Source organism: Bombina bombina, chromosome 3, assembly GCF_027579735.1.
Source record: "Bombina bombina isolate aBomBom1 chromosome 3, aBomBom1.pri, whole genome shotgun sequence".
In the NCBI taxonomy this organism is placed as follows: Eukaryota; Metazoa; Chordata; class Amphibia; order Anura; family Bombinatoridae; genus Bombina; species Bombina bombina.
In genome coordinates this window covers 1,152,531,130-1,152,551,244 of record NC_069501.1, presented here as the reverse complement: position 1 = coordinate 1,152,551,244, position 20,115 = coordinate 1,152,531,130, and the positions used below count along the sequence as shown (strand labels likewise).

At 41.8% G+C, this 20,115-nt stretch overlaps 1 protein-coding gene across 1 annotated transcript in view; it reads left to right on the top strand.

Moving 5' to 3' along the window:
• Window positions 1–20,115, top strand: part of ATM (ATM serine/threonine kinase) — a 925,848-nt gene that overhangs the window by 584,427 nt on the left and 321,306 nt on the right. Inside the window, exons 41-44 of the mRNA XM_053708547.1 lie at window positions 17,447–17,535; window positions 17,674–17,776; window positions 17,909–18,057; window positions 19,265–19,369. Of these exons, the coding sequence (XP_053564522.1) occupies window positions 17,447–17,535; window positions 17,674–17,776; window positions 17,909–18,057; window positions 19,265–19,369 (446 nt within the window). The remainder of the gene's footprint in view (window positions 1–17,446; window positions 17,536–17,673; window positions 17,777–17,908; window positions 18,058–19,264; window positions 19,370–20,115) is intronic.

Here is a 20,115-nt window from a genome sequence, read left to right as displayed (position 1 = left end):
AGTGTCAGAAGTTTGAGAGAGTCTCTTATGGAGGGTAGTACTCTTTGCAATTGGACTGGAGTTTTATGTAATCCTGTCAGCCTCTCAGTGAGAGCATGGATGAAAGTTAGAGTCCGGAGATGCAGGGAGAGTTTTCCTGCGAACCCATCCCGACTCATATTAACAGCTTCTTGGTAATCGGCGTTGACGAGTTTTGCTGCCTACCTTTCTTCACGTCCATGTCAGAAGTGAGGCTACTAGCTGTCACACTTGAAGGCCCTTGTTCCTGTTCCACGGCGTAGATTCCGGTAATATCGTTTCATTGTATTAATCAATATGGGAATGTATTGTTAACGAAACAAGGTAGGGTCCCAGTGGGACTCCTTTTTTCTTAATAAGGAATCATGGGTTAATATCTCCTGAGGGGGGTTATTGAACAGGGAGGACTTTAATCATGTTTGTTATATGGTTCTATCTGCATATGTGTAGCTATACCTAGGCTCACGGCCTTTTCGGAACATAACGGCCTTATTTTAATGACACGATCTCTCAAGATTGCGCGCCCTTTTTTGTGACTGACACTGTGCACCTTGTGACGGGTGCGGTTACGTTGTTTTTCACTTTCGTATGCTGACTGTGTGCGACCAAGAGTGTCTAGCTCGTGGGTTGTCTGGATCACAGGAGGTGGTGAGTGCCCCAGCCATTGGGGGTGTTAAAGGGTGCCAGTGAGTTTTTGTCATTTTTTTATAATCCCAAGATTATGGAGGATTCTGATATTCGTGACACGGAATCCTCCGATACGGAGAATGTGTCTTGTGATGAATATGAAATGTAAGAAAAAATTGAAAATAGAAGTGCGCTGGAAAAAAAGGATATCAAACACCTCCCTAAAAAGACAATATCCCTGCTAAATTGTCTAAGGTATGCAATAAGTTAAAAAAACTAGTTAGAGGAAGGGCGCATAAAAGCCAAAAATATCACCAATGGGATTATATGTCAATTATTTATTTAAAATACAGATCGATTTTAAAGAATTAAAGAATGTGAATCAAACACCACCTGAATGAAAAGTACCAATTTGGACTCTAACCAATCACAGTTAAGAACACCCCTTTATAAGGGCCTTTGTTACATGCCACTACTATCTTGATAAAGCCCACAGAAGGGCGAAACGTGTCGTGTGACAGTGTGACATATTGTTTTTATATTTATATCATCATCTATTGGCTTTTAAATATAACCCGGGTTATCCACTATTCTTATTATTCCCAGCGATTATCTCATAAGAAATCCTTTTTGGAGCTGTAGTTGCAAGGGCTATCATATACCCACTACATACTCCAATCCTGCGTGCATAGCACTAAGTGCAGGGCTCTACTTTGGTGGATACTATTACAACAGCCAAGAACAGCTGATCATTTGGCTTTCCCCTGGAAACAGAACATCACAGGTGACGTCAGACGCCGAGAGTTACACAGAGCTACCCGCTCGAGGACAGATACCGAGCAGGAGTAAGCCAGACTCGTCGCAATTTGAAAGGGTAACTTACCCGCTACATGTAAGGAAAACACATCTTTTGATTCAACGAAAAACAAAGGTATAATCTATTTTATCCATTGCTAAGTAAGAGTGGTATATATCTTTTGCTGGTTAGAACTTCGCCACAATATAAAAGGTATTATTTCCTCCATTTAATACAAGACACCTAACGTGTTCATCTGCTATTAGTAGCTCTATATGAGCAGAAAAACCCCCTCTTCAAACAGAACTGCATCAATATTGGGTAACAAAGTGATCAACATTAAGAGACATTGTTTCTCCCACTAATTGTCTGCAATCAGGAGTTTTCATTTGTAACATTTATACTGTTCAGCAATATTTTATACCAATATCTATTTGGGTTTATTTCAGGTTTATAAACTTTGATGTGTATATATTAATTTGGTTTCTTTGCATTTTAACAATTTTATTGTTATGGGGAGACTTCCCTTATACTAACTGGTAAAAATACTTTTATATTAAATCGATCTGTATTTTAAATAAATAATTGACATATAATCCAATTGGTGATATTTTTGGCTTTTATGCGCCCTTCCTACTAGTTTTTTTAATTTAATGAATATGAAATGGCCCGGGTATTCACTGCCCATCAGTTATGTTCCAATTGCCGTTCTAGAGTTCTCTTCTCCCGCACCAGGGAGCTTAGAGTGCGTTGAGACATCCACCTCTGAGGTTTCCATGACCCGTGAGGCGCGTGCCCCAGACCCTTTCCCAGCTACGCACGCAGGTGTCCCTATTGCCTTTACTCCTCCGGAGGGTGGCTTGTTTCCTCCAGAGGTTACTGCACGGTTCCGCATGGCCATTTCTATGGCGCTGTATCATTTATATCTCCCAAGTGAAGTATTTCTAAGATACTGTCTGTGTTCTGTTAAACAAGGCCCGTCGAGCGAGGGATCGCCCGATTCAGTTTGGTTTTCTGGGGAAGCGTTCGCCCCTGAGGCTTCAGGGGCCCCAATCTCGGGGCCAGGATCTTCAGTGGATCTGGCGAGGGATGATTTTGCCTTCCGTTACAGGCTGGCTTGCCTTTCGTGTTCTTTTAAGACATGTTTTGGCAATGTTGGAGGTTTCCAGTCCTAGTGGGCCAAGGGATCCGAGGCCTTAGATGTTGGATGGCAAAATGGATATGACGTTTGGGGATCAAACCAATCTCCTTAACGTCTCCGTTTTAATTTTTTCTTTATGTTTTCGGTTCCATTTCTGAGCTTGGGTGAATTGGGCTTCTAAGCGGCTGGTTCCGTTGTCGTTTTCATTCACCTTGGGCGTTCAACCGAGGGTGCTGCCTTTATTTTAATTTTTTATCCGGATGGATGTGTTTAATTTGTTTTCCTTAAAGGTACACTGAACCCAAAAAAAAATTATTTTTGTGATTCAGATAGAGCATGCAATTTTAAGCAACTTTCTAATGTACTCCTATTATCACATTTTCTTCATTCTCTTGGTATGATTATTTGAATAGCAAGAATGTAAGTTTAGATGCCGGCCCATTTTTGGTGAACAACCTTGGTTGTCCTTTCTGATTGGACAGCACCAATAAACAAGTGCTGTCCATACTCTGAGAGGTGTTACTCTAAGAGGTGGTGTGCAGGGGTTCCCTGCCTTCTGTGGGGGCTACGACTCCGGCGTTTGCCTGCTTAAAGTTATTCTCTCTGGAAGATAGACCCTTCAGGGATCTCTGGTTGTTGTCTCTTCCATTTTCTACCCTTGGTCTGATCACGGTCTTTGACGTTCGGTTGTCTTGCGTCCTCGTTGCAACTCTTGCCTTGGGGCTTGTCAGTGAAGAGTCGAGGTCCCAGTACAAATGGCCGCCCCTCAGGGGTCAGTTAGTTGACCATTTATCCTCGATGCTCCATTAGGGGCTTCATGGGCGGTGCCTTACGTTTACCTCTCTGGGATGGCGAGTAAGGTCCAGGGTTATCATCGCCTTCGGGTGTTAGTTTCTACCCTGCCTGTGTGTGTAACATGTTTTTCGTCTGCCTACGAATTTTCCTTGTGATCTATATGCACTGGGTGCTGAATCTTAGATTGTTCAGGAGTTCCTCATAACTCTTGGGTTTGGGACTATGGCTAGATCGCAAAGGCTACGGATTTTTGAGGTATGTTCCTCCCTGTAGGAGGCAGTTTAGGGTTCCTCTGGAGGTTGGATCGTTCGATCGACTCCTTTTTAGAGGACCCTGGTCTAAGTCCATGTCTCTCCTTGGATGGGTGTGGACAGTTCGGTCCCACACTAGATATTTGTGGTCCCGCTGGCCTCTCTTGTAGGGGCCGGGGCTCTGTAAGAGATGCCTATCTGACTGTGGCTTAGGCTTTAGGTCCTTACTGGTCTTCTGGTGCATTTAAGATGTTCCTGTAGATTCCAGGTCTCTTTCAACTTGATTGGCGATATGGCAAAGAGGTCTAGCCTCTATTCTTAGGGTTTTTTTCTGTTGTTTTCATTCCCTTCTCTTCTCGAGTGGGGGTTGGGTTCTCGGGGTCGAAGTTGCCTTAGTATCTCTAGCGTCCTGTTGGTTCTTGCCTTGCAGGGTTTTTTTCCCTTCTTGCGTTTTAGGATCCTGGAAGGGGAGCTGAGATGTAGTGTCTGGTTCCTCTGTTCCTGCTGCAGGAGGCTTAGGGTTTGCACCCTTTGGTGCTTCTGATATGTGGATGCTGAGGGTCTGAGGGCCTTCTCCCCTTGGGAAGTGTTCCTTCTTAATGAAAACAGCGTGTAGGGGGTCTTGTACCCGAGCACAATGTCTATCCTGTTTCAAGGTAGCATGCCGTTTGTAGCTGCGGTCTATATGGGGACTTTGTTCCTCGTTAATCCTTCTTTCTCTTCCAGAGGTCTGGGACTCTGTATTCAGTCTTGTCTAGCCTTTGGGCTGGGACCATTATCCTGGAGGGAAGATTGGGGATCGATTACTCTATGCAGTGTTGACCATTTTTTAGTGGACTTTGAATGTCCTCCTCTTTTCTACTGCCGTCTGGTGCTGGGAGGGGGTGCTCTTTGGAGCCCGCAATTTGGAGGACTGTAAGCCCTTGGAAGGTTTGCAGTTGGAACCAGCTACAGCTATTTGCACCGTGATGGTGTATCCAGCTACAGCTAATTGCACTTGATGGTATGCTAACAAGCTTACAGCGCCTTTCAGTTTTGGGTTAACAATGGTGAGTCAACCTTCCTCCTGGAAGCTGGTCATTGAGAGTTCTTGTTCAGGCGGTTTGAGGGTTTTTTTTCTAACTGCTGGCATTGTTATCCTGTTTCTGCTGTCTCTGCCTGTCTAGCCTGCAAGTCTAGATAGGTTTTGAGGCAACGGGGGACTCATGGTTTTCCTTAAGTACCTTAGGGTATGGTACAGGATCAGGGATTGAGATTGCTCCTCGAGTCCTTTTTTGGGACATGTTTCCCTGTGTATGGATCCTTTTTTTTCTTTGCTCCTTGTGTTTCTAGGGAGTTCGTCTCCCTTGGCTCTGCTATTGTAGGACAACCGTGGGTTGTTCTATATGTGTTGAGTGGGAAAAGTTCCTTTGCATTTTTCCTGGACTCTGTTTTCCCCTTTGGGGGCAGATGCGGTCCTTGTCTTTGGCCGGGTACCTTCTTGGGAGTCGTGATCCGCGGGGCGGACGCCTCGGGGGTTGTTTGGGCCTAACGGACTCTGGCACTGAGTGATTTTTAGTGCGGCTTTGCCGGCGGTGTAACTGATGTGTAGTTACCTGGGCTCTGGCTTTCTCCCATGTTTTAGGGTGTTCAGTAATTCAGGCTGTGGTGCCTTTAGAAGGGGCCGCCTTTTGTACCCATCCGTTGTTTGCATTCCGTGTCCTCTAGCTTGGGTATTGTATTCCCAAAAGTAATGAATGCAGCTGTTGGCTCTTCCCTTTTAAGAAGAAAAACATAAATTATGCTTACCTGAAAATTTCATTTTCTTCTGAAGGGAAGAGTCCACAGCTCCCGCCCGTGTTTTTTCTCTATGAGGCGGCTGGAATTTTTATTCTTCTGGCACCTTTTTTCACCCTGATATTTCTCCTACTGTTCCTTGTTCCCTTGGCAGAATGACTGGGGGATGAGGGAAGTGGGTGAGGTATTTAAGCCTTTGGCTGGGGTGTCTTTGCCTCCTCGCGGTGGCCAGGTTCTGTATTTCCCAAAAGTAATAAATGCAGCTGTGGACTCTTCCCTTCAGAAGAAAATGAAATTATCAGGTAAGCATAATTTATGTTTTTACGCACATTCGACCAGATTATGAGTTTTGCGTTATGAGCTGTGCGGTATTAACTTGCACGTTATTGTCACCGCTCACTTACCTACAGCGCTGGTATTACAGGTTTTCCTAAACCCGGCGTTAAAAGGCAAGAAGTGAGCGTAGAGCAAAATGGAGCTCCATACCGCACTCCAATACCAGCGCTGCTTAAGTCAGCGGTGAGCTGGTTGTACGTGCTCGTGCACGATTTCCCCATAGACATCAATGGGGAGAGCTGGCTGAGAAAAAGTCTAACACCTGCCAAAAAGCAGCGTAAAGCTCAGTAACGCAGCCCCATTGATTCCTATGGGGAACCACATTTTATGTTTACACCTAACACCCAAACATGAACCCCGAGTCTAAACACCCCTAATCTTACACTTATTAACCCCTAATCTGCCGCTTTAGACATCGCCGCCACCTACATTATACTTATGAACCCCTAAGCTGCTGCCCCCAACATCGCCGACACCTACATTATATTTATTAACCCCTAATCTCCCGCCCCCAATGTCGCCGCAACCTACCTACACTTATTAACCCCTAATCTGTCGCCCCCAACACTATAATAAACATATTAACCCCTAATCTGCCATCCCTAACATCGCCGCCACCTACCTACATTTATTAACCCCTAATCTGTTGCCCCCAATGTCGCCGCCACTAAACTAAATGTATTAACCCCTAAACCTAAGTCTAACCCTAACACCCCCTAACTTAAATTAATTAAAATAAATCTAAATAAAACTTACTATTAATAACTAAATAATTTAAAACTAAATACTTACCTGTAAAATAAACCCTAAGCTAGCTACAATATAACTAATAGTTACATTGTAGCTAGCTTAGGGTTTCTTTTTATTTTACAGGTAAGTTTGTATTTATTTTAACCAGGTAGAATAGTTACTAAATAGTTATTAACTATTTAATAACTACCTAGCTAAAAAATACAAATTTACCTGTAAAATAAAACCTAACCTAAATTACAATAACACCTAACACTACACTACAATTAAATAAATTCCCTAAATTAAAAAATTGAAAACAATTAGCTAAATTACAAAAAAACACACTAAATTACAGAAAATAAAAAACAAATTACAAGATCTTTAAACTAATTACACCTAATCTAATAGCCCACCCAAAATAAAAAAAAACCCTAGCCTAAACTACCAATAGCCCTTAAAAGGGCCTTTTGCAGGGCATTGCCCCAAAGAAATCAGTGCTTTTACCTGTAAAAAAAATACAAACAACCCCCCAACAGTAAAACCCACCACCCATACAACCAACCCCCCAAATAAAAGCCTAACTAAAAATAACTAAACTCCCCATTGCCCTGAAAAGGGCATTTGGATGGGCATTGCCCTTAAAAGGGCATTTAGCTCTATTGTGGCCCAAAGCCCTAACCTAAAAATAAAACCCACCCAATACACCCTTAAAAAATCCTAACACTAACCCCCGAAGATCAACTTACCGGGAAAAGTCTTCATCCAAGCGGCATGATGTCCTCAACGAAGCCGTCAGAAGTCTTCACCCAGACGGCACCTTCTATCTTCATCCTTCCAATGCAGAGCGGCTCCATCTTCAAGACATCCGGCGTGGAACATCCTCTTCAATTGACGTCTTCTTGCTGAATGAAGGTTCCTTTAAATGACGTCATCCAAGATGGCGTCCCTTAGATTCCGATTGGCTGATAGAATTCTCATCGGAATTAAGGTTAAAAAAATCCTATTGGCTATTGCAATCAGCCAATAGGATTGAGCTTGCATTCTATTGGCAGATTAGGGGTTAATAATTTTATTTTACTGTTTGCGATGCGGGAGGGCCTCGGTTTAGGGGTTAATAGGTAGTTTATGGGTGTTAGTGTACTTTCTTTTTAGCACTTTAGTTATGAGTTTTATGCTACAGTGTTGTACCATAAAACTCATAACTACTGACTTTAGAATGCGGTACGAATCTTGATGGGGTAGGCTGTACCGCTTACTTTTTGGCCTCCCAGGACAAGCTCGTAATACCGGCGCTATGGAAGTCCCATAGAAAAAAGACTATACGCAATTTGCGTAAGTTGATTTGCGGTAAGGCCAAAAAAGTGTGCAGGACAGCTGTACCTACAAGACTTGTAATACCAGCGGTAGTAAAAAAGCAGCGTTATGAGGCTTAACGCTGCTTTTTTACTCATAACGCAAGCCTCATAATCTAGCCGATTGCTTTTTGACTATGATTTAGGAGAGCCTGTTGTAAGTAATTGCAAGAAAACACTCCATGTTGTTTTATGCAAGACCCCCTGAGTACACCCATGACCGCCATGCATAGGCTTGACAGGGGTTTTGGTAAAATACAGCACCAATTTTAGAACTTATAAAAAATAATACAGTGAAATGTAAAAATCTGGCACAGTAAAATTAAAAAAAACATCAACTTATTAACAGTAAATGTAACTAACCCCCCCCCCCCAAAAAAAAAAACCAACACAATGGCAAATGTAAAAAAAATAAAATCAGTGTGTGATACCGCTTGAAGTAGACCCCAATGCAGAGTCCAGGGCAATCAGGACAGTAATATATAGTGTCCTTTTCTGCCCCTCTTGGTACATACTCTGCATTTTTTTTTTTAAGATTCTGCTTTGCCGCAGTAGGGGGGATTTTGAAAATAAAATGGGTAGCCCCAACTCTGCTCTCTCCCATCACCACCTGGGGAGCAGATGCATCTTGGAGCAAAATCCCCAAAATGATCTGGAGCTGAAAATGTAAAAAAAGTCAGTTTCATTCCGGGGTTTGCTTTTTTGAACAAAAAAGCGTTGTGGGTTGCAATCTGCATTAAGTAAATTGCAACCTTTTTATACCAGGCGTTGTCGTCCGCATAATTAGGTAGGGCTGTAGCAGCTGATCTGCCAGATCCACCCCACCCATATGCCTGTTATAAGCCTTGATGCACACTGGCTTCCTTATGCTCTCAGCTCTGGCACGTATACAGTCCTTTCATTGTGGATGGTGGTAAGAAGGTACACATCCTTCTTCTCTCTGTACTTAACTGCCAACAGCTTTCGTAGCCGGGTGCGTGCAGGTTGTCCTGGGAAACCTGCGTGGTTCTTTCTATTTGTACCCGCAAGCTACTGTATCAAAACAATAGAGTAGCTTGAACAAAAAGAGACTTGTATAGAAATTGTCTAGATACAAGTGGTACCCTTTGTTCATCAAGGGTAATATCAGGTCCCAGACAATCTTGCTATTTGCTCCCATATGATCTGGACAACTTGGAGGGTCAAGGTGGATATCCTTTCCCTCGTACACCCGGAAGGCCTGAGTATACCCAGTCTCGCTCTCACAGAGCTTATACAACTTTACTCCATACCTGTAGTGCTTGAAAGGAAAATACTGCTTAAATCCCAGCATTCCCTTATACTTCATCAGGGATTCATCCACGCATATATTCCTTCCTGGTGTATAAGCCTCTGCAAACCTAGCAGCACAGTGGGTAATCAGGGGGCAGATTATATACAGCCTGTTAAACTGTGGATGCTCCCTAGGGGGGCACAGGCTGTTGTTGCTGAAGTACATGAAATGTAGAATCATTTCATACCACTTCCTCAACATACTCTGGGAGAAAATGGGCGTAGAGCAAATGGGGCTACTGCTCCAGTAGGAGCTGATGGAGGGTTTCTTTGTGATGCCCATCAGCATAGTCAATGCCCAGAATTTTTTTAAATCTGGCACATTGATGGGGGCCCATTGCTGCTTTGCCAAAAAAGAGTCAGGCTTTGCAGCACAGAACTGATGGGCATATAAATTAGTTTGGGCGACAATGTTCCCCAATACATCATCGCCCAGAAACACCTCCATAAACTGTTGGGGCTAAATCTTGCAAAATACACATTGATGCCAGGATTTACAATAAAGGGTGGGTTATCTGGCCTCTGGCGATAAGGCGCTACCCACTCCTCTGCAACAATGCCAGCTGGAGCAACACGTCTCCTTCTGGCAGGGAGGCTAGCAGCCACAGATACATCACTAATCAGTTGAGATTGTATCTAATGATGTATCTGAGCATATGGCAGGGTCAAAATTGGGGTCTGAGTCAGACATAGAGGCGTCTGACTCTGACGCAAGGATGGCATACGCTTTCTCAGCACTATATGTCCTCTGTGACATGATTTAGTGATCTGTCACACAAAAAAACTAACAAAAAATAACACACAATTTAAATTTAAATTAACTTAAACTAGCTAAATGGCTCCTAAAAGAGCCTAAAAAATGCACACAAAAAAAGTGCTGTTGTGCAGGAGCCAGTGATTTATAGTGATCACTGGCAACCTAGGGGTTAATTGCTCTGGAAGAATCTTTGGGTCTCACAATTTTTTACAAATATTCTAATAGCTAAATCGCTCTTCCTAATCACAGATCTCTCTCTCTCTCTCTCAAGCACAAATGAGGAGAGGGAGGGAGATCCACACTGGTCAGAGTCAATATTTACTAATATTGACATGATCAGACAAATTGGATTTTTTATTATTATAAATTTAATTATAGGGGCAAACTCAGATTGGATGACCCTATCCTGCCCCTATGATAGGCAGGCTAGGGACACCCCCAGAAGCCCCATGATGCACTGAGCAGCGCCATTTTTGAAGCCACATGGGGGAGGGGGGCTATATGGGGCTTTATGGGGGCTTTAATTATAGTAAAATATATATTTTAATTTTATTTTTTTATTAAAAAATATAACTTACTGAGTGCCTCGACCCACCGAGTCACTCAGCACACATCAGAAGTATGCCCGATGGCTTCCGATGCTCTCCTAGACTGCTGGGCTCCACGTGGAGCAAAACCAGAAGTGATTGCTCCCGGGGAGCGTTTAAAATGGGGCCCGGCAGTCAGGAACAGTATTGCAGGATGCCTCGACATCGAGGCATCGCTGCAATACTGTTTGAGTGGCTGGAAGCGATCTCTCTCTGTGGTGGAGGGAAGACGTCCTTGGTCCTTAGCGACCGTTTTTTGTAGGAAGTGCCTGGCACGGCCTCAGTCTTTAAGGGGTTAAAATACTCTTCACATACCAGAAGTCGGTCCAGGTGAAGTAAAGACCACACATGCAGAAACTTTTAAGTGTTGTTGCTGTCCAATTACCGGGAGTCTGAGATGGCTGTTGCTCACTTTTCAGTAAGTCACGATAGATTGTTAAATGCAGTGACATCAAGCGGGTGAAACATGAGATGTCTGGAAGTTGTGACAATGCCTGCAGGTGTCAGTTTGGAACTTTTTAGTCATGGCGATTTGGTGCCTGGTGTTTGACAAGCGCTGCTGCTGTTTCACATGAGCAAAGAACTAAATACATACAAAATCTAAAAATATGCTAAAATAAATCCATATCATATTCACTTTTATTACGTTTACAGTAAAAATAAAGGCAATAAAATAGTGACAAATTATGACTAAATCCTCATTGCTAAATTCTGTTTATTATTTAACGTATCTATTATAACATACTTCAGTGAATCTTAAAGGGATGTTGTAGTGAAAAGAATAGCTTTTCCATAATGGAACTGTGTTATCCATAGTAAATTATTACTAATATTTTTTAAAAAGATTGTTCTTTGCTCATTGGCCATTAAAGGGATACTAAGCCCTTCCCAACAGGAAGTGGCAAAGTGGGCACCCAAAGCAAAGCTGTCTATATAGCTCCTCCCCTAACTCCACCCCCCAGTCATTCTCTTTGCCGGCTCTAAGCAATAAGGAAGGGTAAAGTGATTGTGGTGACAAAATATTAGTTTTATTTTCTTCAAGCAAGAGTTTGTTATTTTAAATGGTACCGGTGTGTACTATTTACTCTCAAGCAGAAAAAAGATGAAGATTTCAGCCTGGAGGATAATGATCTTAGCATTTGTAACTAAATCCACTGCTGTTCCCACAGAGGCTGAGGAGTACAGGAAACTTCAGTTGAGGAACGGTTTGCAGGCTATGCTGCACTGAGGTATGTTCAGTCATTTTTTTCTAGAAAGACTGTGATATTTCAAGAAAAGGGCTGACATTATCCCCATGAGGGGAAGGGTAAGCTGTAATCAAAGACTTATGGTAGTATTACAAGCTTGCATAAGGGCTAAGTTACTTTGCTGGTTGACACTTATATAATAGAGCAAACGTTTTTTTTGAGAAGTATGGTGAAACGTTTTTGGGACTTTTTATTTAGAGGGTTCATTTGGCTTATTTTGAGGTTTATATCCCACATGGCTGTTTGAAACATTTGAAGTGTTACTTTAAGGCCCAACAGACATCGAGTAAGAGGTGGGTGGGGCCTAATTTTGCGCCTTAGATGCGCAGTTGTTTTTCATTCTGGACAGCAAGCTGCAACACAGGAGGGTCCTGACTCGATTTTGGGGCCAAATCGAAGCTTTATTCCCTCAAATTCAACCCCTAAGTGCAGTTAAGCGCCACAGCAGAGCTGTGGCAAGGTGCTGACTGTGTATTTTCCGTTTTTTTTAATCTTGTCAATCCGGTTTTGTTGTTAAGGGGTTAATTTCATTTTTTACTAGTGGTGCTAAGGCTTACTACATATACTATAAAAAATTCGAAGGATTTGTGGCATTTTTAAGCAGTTTTGCAGAACGTGTACATGTTTTTTTCTCTTAAAGGCACAGTACCGTTGTTTTTGAGAATTGTTGTTTTACATTAAATAAAGTGTTTTCCAATCTTTCTTGTCTCATTACTAGCCTGTTAAACATGTCTGACATCAAGGAAACTCCTTGTTCAATAGGTTTAGAAGCCATTGTGGAACCCCCTCTTAGAATGTGTCCCACTTGTACTGATATATCTATAAATTTTAAAGAGCATATTGTAGCATTTAAAAATGTGGCGCTAGAGGATTCTCAGACAGAAAGAAATGAGGTTATGCCATCTAGTTCTCCCCAAGTGTCACAACCAGTAACGCCCGCACAAGCGACGGCAAGTACCTCTATTGCGTTTACTTCATTTACCTTACAAGACATGACAGCATTTATGAATTCTACCCTCACAGAGGTTTTATCTAAACTGCCTGGGTTGCAAGGGAAGCGTGATAGCTCTGGGTTAAGAACAAATGCTGAGCTTTCTGACGCTTTAGTAGCCGTATCCGATATTCCCTCACAATGTTCTGAGGTAGTGATGAGGGATTTGCTGTCTGAGGGAGTGATTTCTGATTCAGGAAAGACGCTCCCTCAGACAGACTCTGATATGACGGCCTTTAAATTCAAGCTAGAACACCTCCGCTTGTTGCTCAGGGAGGTATTGGCGACTCTGGATGATTGTGACCCTATTGTGGTTCTAGAGAAATTGTGTAAAATGGACAAATACTTAGAGGTTCCTGTTTACACTGATGTTTTTCCGGTCCCTAAGAGGATTGCGGATATTGTTTCTAAGGAGTGGGATAGACCTGGTATACCGTTCGCTCCCCCTCCTACTTTTAAGAAAATGTTTCCCATATCTGACACCATGCGGGACTCGTGGCAGACGGTCTCTAAGGTGGAGGGAGCTATTTCTACACTAGCTAAGCGTACAACTATACCTATTGAAGACAGTTGTGCTTTCAAAGATCCTATGGATAAAAAATTAGATGTTCTCCTAAAGAAAATTTTTGTTCATCAAGGTTTTCTTCTCCAACCTATTGCATGCATTGTTCCTGTAACTACTGCAGGTGCTTTTTGGTTCGAGGCTCTAGAAGAGGCTCTCCAGGAGGAGACCCCATTAGATGATATTCTGGATAGAATTAAGGCTCTTAAGCTGGCTAATTCTTTCATTACAGATGCCGCTTTTCAACTGGCTAAAATTAGCGGCAAAAAAAATCAGGTTTTGCCATTTTAGTGTGCGTAGAGCGTTATGGCTTAAGTCCTGGTCAGCTGATGTGTCATCAAAATCAAAGCCTTTGACCATCCCTTTCAAAGGAAAGACCCTATTCGGGCCTGAACTGAAGGAAATTATTTCAGACATCCCTGGAGGGAAGGGCCATACCCTCCCTCAGGATAAAACAAATAAAATGAGGACCAAACAAAATAATTTTCGTTCCTTTCAAAACTTCAAGAGTGGTCCCACTTCAGCTTCCCCTGCTGCAAACCAGACAAAAAGAGAGGCGTTTTTACGCTGTGTAGAAGACCTACATACCATGGGAGTGATTCACCCAGTTCCAACAGCGGAACAGGGGCAAGGGTTTTACTCCAACCTGTTTGTGGTTCCCAAAAAAGAGGGAACTTTCAGACCAATCTTGGATCTCAAGATCCTAAACAAATTCCTCAGAGTCCCTTCCTTCAAGATGGAGACTATTCGGACTATTCTGCCACTGATCCAGGAGGATCAATATATGACCACCGTGGACTTAAAGGATGCATATCTGCACATCCCTATCCACAGAGATCATCGCCGATTTCTCAGGTTCGCCTTTCTGGACAGACATTACCAGTTCGTAGCCTTTCCCTTCGGATTGGCCACGGCTCCCAGAATTTTCACAAAAGTGCTAGGGTCCCTTCTAGCGGTTCTAAGACCACGGGGCATAGCAGTGGCGCCTTATCTAGACGACATCTTAATTGAAGCGTCAACTTTCCAACTAGCCAAGTCTCACACGGACATCGTGTTGGCCTTTCTGAGATCTCATGGTTGGAAGGTGAACATAAAAAAAGAGTTCTCTCTTCCCTCTCTCAAGAGTTTCCTTCCTAGGAACTCTGATAGACTCGGTAGAAATGAAAATATTTCTGACGGAGGTCAGGAAATTAAAACTTGTAAACACCTGCCGAGCTCTTCATTCCATTCCTCGGCTGTCAGTGGCTCAGTGTATGGAGGTAATCGGACTAATGGTAGCGGCAATGGACATAGTTCCGTTTGCTTGCTTACACCTCAGACCACTGCAGCTATGCATTCTCGAACAGTGGAATGGGGATTATGCAGATTTATCTCCTCAGATAGATGTGAATCAGGAGACCAGAGATTCTCTTCTCTGGTGGTTATCTCAGGTTCACCTGTCTCGGGGAATGTGTTTCCGCTGACCAGAGTGGGTCATAGTTACGACAGATGCCAGCCTGCTGGGCTGGGGTGCAGTCTCGAACTCCCTGAAAGCTCATGGGTTATGGTCTCAGGAGGTTGACTCTCCTCCCGATAAACATTCTGGAACTGAGAGCGATATTCAATGCGCTTCAGGCATGGCCTCAACTGGCTGCAGCCAAATTCATCAGATTTCAGTCGGACAACATCACGACTGTAGCTTATATCAATCATCAAGGGGGAACAAGGCGTTCTCTAGCGATGATAGAATTTTCCAAAATAATCAAATGGGCAGAGACTCACTCTTGCCATCTTTCAGCAATCCATATCCCAGGAGTAGAGAACTGGGAGGCGGATTTGCTAAGTCATCAGACTTTTCATCCGGGGGAGTGGGAGCTCCATTCGGAGGTGTTTGCCCAACTGATTCGGCTATGGGGCATGCCAGAATTGGATCTGATGGCGTCTCGCCAGAACGCCAAGCTTCCTTGTTACGGGTCCAGGTCAAGAGATCCCCAGGCAGTGCTGATAGATGCTCTAGCAGTGCCCTGGTCCTTCAACCTGGCCTATGTGTTTCCACCATTCCCTCTCCTTCCTCGTCTGATTGCCAGAATCAAGCAGGAGAGAGCTACAGTGATTTTAATAGCACATGCGTGGCCACGCAGGACTTGGTATGCAGACCTGGTGGACATGTCATCCGTCCCACCATGGATTCTGCCGCTGAGGCAGGACCTTCTGCTTCAAGGTCCATTCAAGCATCCAACTACTTTCTCTGCGTTTGACTGCTTGGAGATTGAACGCTTGATTTTAGCAAAGCGTGGTTTCTCTCAATCGGTCATTGATACCTTGATTCAGACTTGAAAGCCTGTCACCAGAAAAATCTATCATAAGATATGGCATAAATATCTTTACTGGTGTGATTCCAAGGGTTACTCATGGAGTAAGATCAGGATTCCTAGGCTATTATCTTTTCTCCAAGAAGGATTGGAGAAGGGATTATCTGCTAGTTCCTTAAAGAGACAAATATCTGCTTTGTCTATCCTTTTACACAAGCGTCTGGCGGATGTTCCAGACGTTCAGGTGTTTTGTCAGGCTTTAGTTAGAATCAAGCCTGTGTTTAAACCTGTTGCTCCGCCATGGAGTTTAAATTTGGTTCTTAAAGTTCTTCAAGGGGTTCCGTTTGAACCTATGCATTCCATAGATATTAAGCTCTTATCTTGGAAAGTTCTGTTTTTAGTAGCTATCTCTTCGGCTCAAAGAGTTTCTGAGTTATCTGCTTTACAGTGTGACTCACCTTATCTTGTTTTCCATGCGGATAAGGTGGTTTTGCGTACCAAACCTGGATTTCTTCCTAAGGTTGTTTCTAATAGGAATATATATCAGGAAATTGTTGTTCCTTCTCTGTGTCCTAATCCTTCTTCCAAGAAGAAACGTCTGTTGCACAACCTAGATGTAGTTCGTGCTTTAAAGTTCTACTTACAAGCAACTAAAGATTTCCGTCAAACATCTTCATTGTTTGTTGTCTATTCTGGAAAGCGGAGAGGTCAACAGGCTACGGCAACCTCTCTTTCTTTTTGGCTGAAAAGCATCATCCGTTTGGCTTATGAGACTGCTGGCCAGCAGCCTCCTGAAAGGATTACTGCTCAGTCTACTAGAGCGGTGGCTTCCACATGGGCTTTTAAAAATGATGCTTCTGTTGAACAGATTTGTAAGGTGGCGACTTGGTCTTCGCTTCATACTTTTTCCAAATTTTCCAAATTTGATACTTTTGCTTCTTCGTAGGCTATTTTTGGGAGAAAGGTTCTACAAGCAGTGGTGCCTTCCGTTTAGGTACTTGTCTTGTCCCTCCCTTCATCCGTGTCCTAAAGCTTTGATATTGGTATCCCACAAGTATTGGATGAATCCGTGGACTCAATACATCTTGCAAGAGAAAACAAAATTTATGCTTACCTGATAAATTTCTTTCTCTTGTGATGTATCGAGTCCACGGCCCGCCCTGTCTATTTAAGACAGGTAGTATTTTTTATTATAAAACTTCAGTCACCTCTGCACCCTATAGTTTCTCTTTTTTCTTCCTAGCCTTCAGTCGAATGACTGGGGGGTGGAGTTAGGGGAGGAGCTATATAGACAGCTCTGCTGTGGGTGCTCTCTTTGCCACTTCCTGTTGGGAAGGAGAATATCCCACAAGTATTGGATGAATCCGTGGACTCGATACATCGCAAGAGAAAGAAATTTATCAGGTAAGCATAAATTTTGTTTTTAAGCAACTTTCTAATTTACTCCTATTATCAAATTTTCTTCATTCTCATGGTATCTTTATTTGAAAAGCAGAAATGTAAGCTTTGGAGCCGGTCCATTTTTGAAACAAAAATGGGCCTACTAGTTAGCTTAGATTCCTGCTTTTTCAAATAAAGATAGCAGGATTTTTTTTTTTTTTTTTAAATAATTACTCAGTTTTGTTTTTTCAATATTTACATTTGTTGCTACCTGTGCAATCTCTTCAGCTGCTATGTTATTTTAGTGAATATATTATTTTTTTATTTAAACTATGGTATTACTATCATGTCTTCTCTTTAGTAGAATATTTTATTTTCTCTGTAGACTGTGAAAAAAATGTAGATCAAATTAAATACAACCTTTGAAATCCCTTATAGTCTACTATAACGTCCAAATGCATTACATTTTGCTTATTTTATGTTTCTTTTATTTTAGGATCTTCTAATTGAAATTTACAGAAGTATAGGGGAGCCTGATAGTCTGTATGGCTGTGGTGGAGGGAAGATGCTCCAGTCACTTGCCAGGTGTGGCATAAATAGTAATTACAGAAAGTAAAACTCAGCCAATCTGATTACATTTTACCTATATTTATCAGTTATCTCCATATGTTTTAAACATTTTATATATTTCTCTAAGCATTTGTTATATTCTTTTACTAATAGGATACGAACTTATGAGCATGAGTCTATGTGGGGAAAAGCCTTAGTGACCTACGACCTGGAAATGAATCTTCCGCCAGGCACCCGTCAGGCTGGGATCATGCAGGTAAATGTAAACTTATTCCTGAAGATATCACTTTTTAAATGACCTTTATGGTGTTAAATATATTTTTTTTAAAAATACAAACAATTTTATATTGTTTAACATAATTGTATTATTTAAATACGTTTTATCTAGGCCTTGCAGAATTTTGGATTGTGTCACATGTTGTCTACCTACTTACGGGGTCTTGAGTATGAACATTCAGAATGGACTTCTGAACTTCAGGAAATACGCTACCAGGCTGCCTGGAGGACCATGCAATGGGACCATATCCCTCCCATCAAGTACGGAACTTCCAGTAGATACTAAATATTAGCAGGAAATTATTGTGGATAATGACACAGTTCAATTACTGTCATCACTAGTTGTTAGAGCTTTCTATTAACAAGTATATTTTTCAAACTGTAGGTTTACACCTGCAAACATGTTATACACAAATTTAAGCTCAGGAGCTGCATTTCAAAGTAATGGCATGGGAGCACACTTGGTTTTAACTATGAGGCCTATCGCAATCTTGTTGAAAAAAAACCCTCATTTTGGAAGTTGAAATCTCCAGAAAACTTGAAAAAATTGCATTGTAGTTCTTAATCTATTAATATCTGTTGTTTTCTTATTATGTTACAAAAACATAGAAATATGTTTATAAATTCCTTTTAAGGGATTAGAACAGGGGAATTATGGGTACAGTGGGAATATGTTTTTGTTTGTGCTACTTTTTATTAGTGTAAAAGTGTTCATTAATACTTTTTAATTGATTAAAGGGACAGTCTACTCCAGAATTTGTATTGCTTAAAAAGATAAATAATCCCTTAATTACCTATTCCGCAGTTTTGCATAACCAACACAGTTATATTAATAAACTTTTTATCTCTGTGATTACCTTGTATCTAAATTTCTGCAGACTGCCCCCTTATTTCAGTTCTTTGACCTCTTTGACAGACCTTAATTTAGGCCAATCAGTACTGACTCTTAAATAACTCCAAGGGAGTGAGAACAACGTTAGCTATATGACACACATGAACTAGCTCTGTCTAACTGTGAAAACTGTCAAAATGAGCTTAGATAGGGGGGCGTTTTTTAACAGTTTAGAAATTAGTTTGAGCCTACCTAGGTTTAGCTTGCAGCAAACAATACCAAGAGAACAAAGCAAATTTTATGATAAATGTCTGGAAAGTTGTTTAAAATTGCATGCCCTATCTGAATCATAAAAGTTGAATTTTGACTAGACTGTCCCTTTAAAGCAGGTAGTAGCTGGTAATATGCTGTCTGGTGCTTTATCAATTACTCTTAGCTGTTGAATTTGAAAAGTTATAAATGGCTAAATAAAGTGTAGGTAAATGCTAAATTATGGGGAAAAGCTACACAGCCAATATAAATACAATTTGTAAGATTTGATAGTATTTAGCACGGGACTTTGTGTATATGGGCATAGTATTATACCGTAATATGCACAACTTCTGTTTTAAAACCTACTTTATATCTTTTCTTAAGAACGGAGGCAGCAGGACCGGGATACCACGAATCTCTATTTCATGCCATTCAGTCTTTAAGGGACAAGGAGTTTCCAGGGTTCCATGAATACATAAAATATGCCAGGCAAGTACAGATATGTGATGGTGGGTGTCAAATCTTTATGGATAACAGAAATAATATATAATATGTAGCGAGCGGGCTTCTTTCAAGAGAATCAGTAGGTGGGCGGAGCAGTGCAATAGCGCTATCTGTTAGAGTAGTCCTTGATTATCCCAGGCACCCTTAAATTCGAGCCCGGCACATCCGTTTCAAAGTCTCGAGGTCCCTTACATTAGCCTCTTATTCTACTGTACTACCGCCACATTTTTATATCTGCCAGCAGTTACAGCGGGATGGTTAGTAGCAAGTGTGCTTATTAACTGGGAAACTAGCACAGCCCAAAATGTAACTCCCTCTTCCTGTGCACACTTACAATGCCTAATACTGATAAGAGAGCATTGCTGTAAAAAGATGTGTGGGCATTTCATTTGGGGTTTATCCCATAAATTGTGTGGGGATTTTTAATACCAGAAAGGTGCACAGTCAGGCGAGTCTTGGAGATGTATTATCTAAATGAACAAACTACAGGTACTTGTCATACTGTTTTGGTCTATGATTAAGGCATACTCTGCCGAAACACGTAAGACCTGAGATATGCTGACAGTCATAATTGTGCTTTTATGATCACATTCTCCGTTGAATAAACCTTTATTTAACAGTGTCTTTAGGGTCACTGGTTTATTTGGAATTTTATACTGTTTCAAGTGTAACACCTCAGCAGTGTGAAAAGGCAACAGGCAGGTAAAGGAAGAGCACAAAAATAAAGTGAT